The following is a 6,811-nucleotide window of genomic DNA, read 5'->3' as shown; positions in this document are numbered from 1 at the left end:
TGCCCCCCCCCCCCCCCCCCACCATGAGCTGGCAGAGACCCTGAGGCTCAGGACAAGAAGCTACTTGCCTCTTCTGGAGAGTTCTTACAACAAATAACCGTTTGCAAAGCCAGTCGTGTGTTTGTCCTAAAGCAACAGTCAAGGGCACTGACAATTATATTTGTTACGCGTGGTCTCCTTTCGAGGACTCCACGTGCAAAGGGGCTTTAAGGATTCCATGCTAGGAAACCGTTCATCTCCTTTGAAGGACTGATGTAGATTCTGAAATTACATCTAGGAAAGTTTTGGCATGCTTCCTCTTTTTACCCTGGCTGCCAGGAAGCTAAGAGTTTGATGCTTAGACACAAGAATCGTGAAAAGGCTCATACTGAGTTGCTGCTTCCCCTCCTCCCCCCACCAGAGGCTGTGATTTTTCTCTCTCATGTATATGTTGTGTCATTTTTGGTAAACTTAGCTAAATGTTTCTTTTAGAAAGAGGTGGGGGAATAAACATACACCGTACAAACACATGGGTTTAGAATTCATGGAAAGACTAGACCTCAGGCATCCCCAGCTCCTCACTAGTTTAGGTCCCTGTTATAGTGTGAGATGGATCCACAGAATGCTGATCTCCTGGCACCTGGTGGTGGGTCCATCTGTCCCCAGCCGTTTCTACTACTAAGAAGGGTCTTCCCAGGCTGGGCCAGGAGCAAGGAGACCCAGGTGGCTGAGGCTTCTAGGAGCAGGGTGAGGGGTCTCCTTGGACGATCAGCCTGGGAGGCTGAGCAGTTGGCTCCAGCTGCCTCTGGCTTCTCAGCTGCATTTCCTGTAGCTCCATAGCAGGAGCAGGGACAGGACACAACTTACTGCCCCTCTAAGTAGCCTCGAAGGCTGGAGATTCTGGCTTGCCCATCCATTTGGTTGGTACTCCCTGATCTTTTGGGGGAATTGCCACTCGTGAGGTGCTGTAGAGAGTACCATTATGCCATGATAAGTTTTAAAAACTGGCTAAGGTGGGTCAGTTAGTTGAATGATTAGAGCATGCTGCACAGGAAAGCAAGGCCAGGAGTTCAGGCTCTAGGAGCATATGGCCTCTGTCCAAGATCCAGCCCTCCAGCCTCCCTGCGGCCTTGGTCACGAGGCAGCCACAGAAGAGAGTGGCCAAGAACTTCTCAAATCATTGCTGCAAATGGATAAATGTCCCCTCGGCACTCAGAGGTCAGAATGACAACCTTAAAGGGGACTACATGCCTCCCACTCCCTACCTGACAGGCCCCCTCCCCTCCCCAAATGCCATACTTAGCCTTTGTTCCAGGAACAGCCTGATTGAGGAAGGCATTTGTGTCACTGGCGTCGCCTGTGCCCACCGCATAGCCCGTGAGATTTCCATTAAACTTCCGAAGGATATCTGGAAGGGGAAGGGTGCACAGGACACAGAGGGCTTAGGATGGAAGGCAGAGTGTGCTCCTGAGAGGAGTTGGGGCCTCAAACGACTTGATGACAGGCTGCGCCAAGACAACAAGAGCCTCTCAGTTTTTCTTTTCTTTCTTTTTCTTTTTTTTTTTTTTTTGCGGTACGCGGGCCTCTCACTGTTGTGGCCTCTCCCGTTGCGGAGCACAGGCTCTGGACGCGCAGGATCAGTGGCCGTGGCTCACGGGCCCAGCCGCTCCGCGGCATGTGGGATCTTCCCAGACCAGGGCACGAACCCGTGTCCCCTGCATCGACAGGTGGACTCTCAACCACTGCGCCACCAGGGAAGCCCTCTTTCTTTCTTTTTTTATAGTTTACAGTGCAGCAAATACTCACTGTCCCATTTGACTATCTCCACACTCTCTGGGCCAGTTGAGGAGATCTGAGGCTCAGAATGTTTAGTAACTTGGCCCAGGTCACCCGGCCAGCACACAGAAGGGTCAGGGCTCGAACCCAGGTCTCCGGGAATCCAAACACAGAGCTTATTCCACCCCCTTCAGCCACCTGTCCACAGGCCTCTCCTCTCATTTCAATGACAGTCCATAAGGAAGATGTTATTCCCTCCTTTCTTAGCTGAGAGGTACTTTCAGGAAGCCTGGGGGTCAGATGGACCCAGAGGACAACCTCAAGCCACTGGTGGTTACTTACTCGGTAAGGTGGTCACAATCTCCAGGTAGCCGTCCCCTCCTGAACTGTACAGAATGAACAAAGCCAATGAGAGAGACTGAATCAATACATAGGCTTTACAAAAAAGTGCCCCCAGCTTTTAACAATGCCCATGCCATCAGTACCTGTCAGATGTGCCAGAGACATCTCTTTGTGTTTGAGGGATTCTGAGAATATTTGAATTCCCCGAGGAGTTGGTACCCCAAATTCAGGATTTGAAGCTGAAAGATGGCTGCTTCTTTTCTTCAGCAAATCAGGAGGGAGCGCACTTAGCTGAGTATATACTATGAGCTCAGCCATGAACCAGATGCTCTACGTTAGTTATCTCAGATCTACAAACAAGCTTGTGATGAGGATGAACTATCTCTATTTTACAGAGTATGAAGCTGAGGCACACAGGGGTTAATCAACTTTCTAAAGGAAACTAAAAACCATAAAGGTAACTAAAAACCAGCTTGAGCTGGAAACCTTTAGAAAATGGATAAGTTCTTCTTTGCCCAGTGGTCAGGTAAATCCCACTGGAAGGTTTGGGGGATGGCCTCTCACTGCCTTCCAATGCCCGATCTAATTTCATCTCCTTTCATCTCATCTCATCTCATCTCATCTCATCTAGTTTTATGGCCCTCAATCTAACTTCAAGAGACACGAAGTTTCACTGCCTTTCATGCATTTAAATTGAATACATGGGGGAGGCAAGGAGAAAAGTATTTCTATTTGAAAAAAGTCCAATGTTCAGGTGTATTGTATTTACTGTTATTTTTCTTCTGTGTCTCCTTCTTTCTTCCCTCCTCAGTCCCAGCATATTACCCCAGGCCAAGAGATTTTGAGAACACAGTGTTAGCATTCAGCCCACCAGTAGAACCTTCCAAAGGACAGGCCACGAATCAAAGTCTTGGCTATTCTTCATGCAAGGGAAGGCTTGGAATGAAGTTGACTATTCCACACTATGGTGGTCAGGGGCTTAAGTCAAAGGTTCAAGAACCTCAAGTGGTGGAGAGAAAAAGAAGCCAGGTAAGTCCTACCTTTCTATCTCACTCAGGAATCTCTCTCCTACCTCCATCCAATGTCTGAACTTAACTTGGCCTTTGGTTGGGCATTTTTTTTTAAGCTTCTGATCCTTTCCCAACTCTGTATGAAGCTATTACTTTAGCTGCTTCCTGATCCTTCCTTCTTTGGACTAAAAGCACTTAATCAGAACACTTTTCACTTGGCAGGAAATTACAAAGCCATATACCTCCTCCAATCACTGTGTTCTAACTCTGCCTCCTTTTCTCCTTCAGTCAACATATAAACACAGAGATATATGTAAACACACACACACATCAAGTACATTCTATTGTAATTTCTTGTCTAAAACTATCTTTGTTGTAAAACAAGTGAGGTAGCTGATCAAGACCAATAGGCTACAGAAATCTCTGAGCCCGTTTCCAGGAGAAAAGAGAGAATTATACAAATAAATAGGGAGGAACAAAAATATGAAAGCCCTCCTTCCGATCAGAACTGCGTGAAACATGAAAGAAAACAGACCCATGTGAAACAGCTAGTTTACACGAGACCCTTCAGATTAATGTAATTTGTATGACACCACGAACTCAAAGGCTGGGCTTTGTTCCCTAGTCACCCATAGTGTGCAGAGAGATGCAGAGAAGATGCTTGATAACATCTATTGGAGGAGTTTCAACAACGTGAGACTGACCTCCTAATTAATAAGACAAAGAAATGCATTTTTTGATAAATATTATTTTTGTCCTTTGAATGAGTCCAATCAAGCAAACATTTCAATTGGAAAGGCAATTCTCTAAAGACCTCTGGGCCTACCACACTGTTAAGCTACCCAGAGCTGGGGCCTTTCACTGCTGTGTGATTCTTACAGGTCAAGGGGCCTTGGAAATATTCACAGCACTTCTTGCAGGCCCTGCTCACAGTCGCCCACCTACCAAAAATTCCTCTCCCCGGTCTGACTCTGTGAGGTCCCCTCTTTCCACTTTCTTTCCTTGGAGGAAGAGGCTCAATTTGCATTCTTAATTTACCTATAATCAATTAATTGCCTCCTATTTCCCAGCTGGAAGTTTTAATGGCTTCAGAAAATTGCTTTTTCTCAGATCAGTCTACTGCATGGACATTTCCCAGGGGATGCTAATAGGTATTTACAGAGAAAGAGTTATGAACAAAGAAAGAGTTCTGGGATTAAGGGAAACACTGGATTCAACAGACACAATTTAAACAGATTTCTTCAACGTAGGGCGGCTTCTCAGAGCCTTCAGTATGCTAACATGTATGTGAATACCCCCGACGAAGGATATAGTAGGAAAAGTTTTCCCCAAAATAAAAGACTGGGGCTAGTGTTCTACGGAACACACTTTGAGAAACCCTAGTCTACACACTTTATCAAGTGTCAAACTGTCTCTCAGACTCTGACCAAGAAGAGCTCCTATCTTTAACACACATGGGTCTTGGGGCAGGTCTGAAACGTCTAGAATAAAGGGTTTAAAGGGACAGCAGCCATTGAGCACACGAGGCCTTGGAATTGGAACCAGAAGATTGAAACATCAGGCCTTATTGGACCTCACTCATAGGAAGAAACAAAGAGCAATGGCTGAATTTTTCCACAGCTGCAGAGAGAAACCTTTAGCAGAAGACTGTCTCTGTCGGAATCCCAGGAATCCATGCAGTTGAACTGTTTGTGGAGTTGGGCAGATCACCTCACTCCCCAGACTACACCAGGGTAGCTTGCCTGTCATCTGCTGGCTGGCTTGTCTGCTTTATTTTCTATTTTCCCAACACTAGGATGTGAGGCCACTGCCTTCTTTAGCTCAGACTAAGTAAAGCTGCCACAACCTCATGCTTTTTCGACTGTAATAAGCTCTGCTTTCCTGCTCTCCCTCTGGCTTTTCTTTCTGCTGCAGCCTCAGAAAAGCCTGGGGCCCAGTGGTCAGGAGGCAACCTCCACTCTGTCCCTCGGCAGCCCGGTAGAGACCCCCCCCACCTGGTGGAGGGTGTGTGGGACCTCGGGAGCTGCGAGGTCTTTGGCTCAGCTCTAGGCAGGGTGATGTCCTTACACTACCCATGCCCTGGATCCTCTCTGTGGGTGGCTCCTGGCTGAGTGAGGATGCCTTTCACTCACCCGGGAAAAACTTTCTCTCTGGCACTGTCCTCGTCGTCCCCACTCCGTTCCCTCTCGCTTTCTTAGAAGAAACCTTTCATTTGAACCTCTCGGAAGGAAAGGGAGGGGGCCGGCACTGGGCTGTCCTGCCTCTCATCAGCTGTCTGCCCCCTTGTGGCAGGCCGTGTTCTAGTGGCTTTGAATCCTGAGCTAATCGCCAATGACTGTGAAGGGTTCATAAACAAGAACTTTATTAGGAAAGAAAGAAACTTTAGAATACCCACATCCAACCACTCTCCTGACACGTCTTAAGCTTTCTTACTTCCTGCCTGGAATGCCCTTTCTCGCCTACCAAATTGCTAATCTGTCAAGGTGTAACTGGCTACCACCTTCTCTGGGAAGCCCTCCTAACCCAACGGGCAGGGCTGGGTATTCCCTCTTCTATAGTCCTGTGGCACTCAGGCATCTTTTATTTTTAAATAACACTTGCCAACTGGGCATACGCATTTGCCTGTGCTTCCCATATATTCCTCTCACCCACCCGCCTCCATCATACAGGCACATGGGCATAGGGGCTCAGCAACGCCTATTGGTTGTGATTTTTGTCTCGGTTGTTTCTGCCTGAAGCGGGTGCTGCGTTTCAGAGTTTTCTGTACAGATGTGTGCATATACATAAAGGCAGAGGTGTGGCTACAGAACATGAATAAACAACAAGAATCGATTCATACAGACAGTAAACAAGAGACATTGGAGAATCTACGTGTGCACATATACATGCAAACGGGCAGGTGAAGACTCAGAGATTTGGTGCTTTTCTGGTGCATTTCATGTTGGATTTGTTGACCCAGAAGTCTGATAAGTACCCTGATTTGCTCTTTCTGCACAATTAAAAGAAAAGGGTTATTAGCAGTAAAATATCCTCTCTACTCACCAAATTGTTACATTTGGCAGAAATATATAGGTTTTCCTTCTGAAAGCCCCCTCCAGACCTGGTCCTTGCTCTTTGGTATTTATGCATTTACGGGAGACAAACCCCCGGCCGATCTCTGCGGGTGAGCATGGGGTGGGACGGGGTCATGGGTTAACATTACCTATATGACAGCCCCCGGTACTGAGTAGTGACATCAGATAGGTCATTCGGTTTGGAGCCAATCCCATTGCCAGCCTTTGAAAACATATCAAAATCCACAGGAAAATCAGCAAGTCAGAGAAAAGGGAGGCTGTGTATATGCAGGGCTTCCCAAGGCGTTCTCCGCGCACGCAACATAGCGTGAGCAGAGCGCTGCCCTGGGAGCCGGAACGCCCGGGGTTGCTGCTTCCCCGGCTGCGTGGCTTCCTCGAATCTCAGCTGCCTCCTTACGGAGCTGAGGCCATGCCCTGCTCATCTCACAGGATTGTTCTGATGACCAAATTGGATCATAGCTGCAAAAACAGTTGTGAAGCCTCTAAAGTGCTTTACAAATGTGAGACACTTATAATATTATTAGCAGCATTCTGCTCCTAAGTTCTTTACATGCATGAAGAAAGAGCCCATCGATTGAGCGGGCCCCAGTGGACAGATTTCTCATACACTTGCACATTTCTCCTCTTTCC

At 47.4% G+C, this 6,811-nt stretch overlaps 1 protein-coding gene across 1 annotated transcript in view; it reads right to left on the bottom strand.

Annotated features, from left to right (window-relative positions):
* Positions 1 to 6,811, bottom strand: part of PLB1 (phospholipase B1) — a 128,594-nt gene that overhangs the window by 40,876 nt on the left and 80,907 nt on the right. The window contains exons 33-35 of the mRNA XM_007470893.1: positions 6,310 to 6,383; positions 2,098 to 2,141; positions 1,279 to 1,387 (exon numbers count right to left, since the gene is read on the bottom strand). Coding sequence (XP_007470955.1) covers positions 1,279 to 1,387; positions 2,098 to 2,141; positions 6,310 to 6,383 — 227 coding nt within the window. The remainder of the gene's footprint in view (positions 1 to 1,278; positions 1,388 to 2,097; positions 2,142 to 6,309; positions 6,384 to 6,811) is intronic.

The sequence above is a fragment of the Lipotes vexillifer genome, unplaced genomic scaffold, assembly GCF_000442215.2.
Source record: "Lipotes vexillifer unplaced genomic scaffold, Lipotes_vexillifer_v1.1 scaffold717, whole genome shotgun sequence".
NCBI lineage: Eukaryota > Metazoa > Chordata > Mammalia > Artiodactyla > Lipotidae > Lipotes > Lipotes vexillifer.
This window is presented reverse-complemented; position numbering and strand designations above follow the sequence as displayed.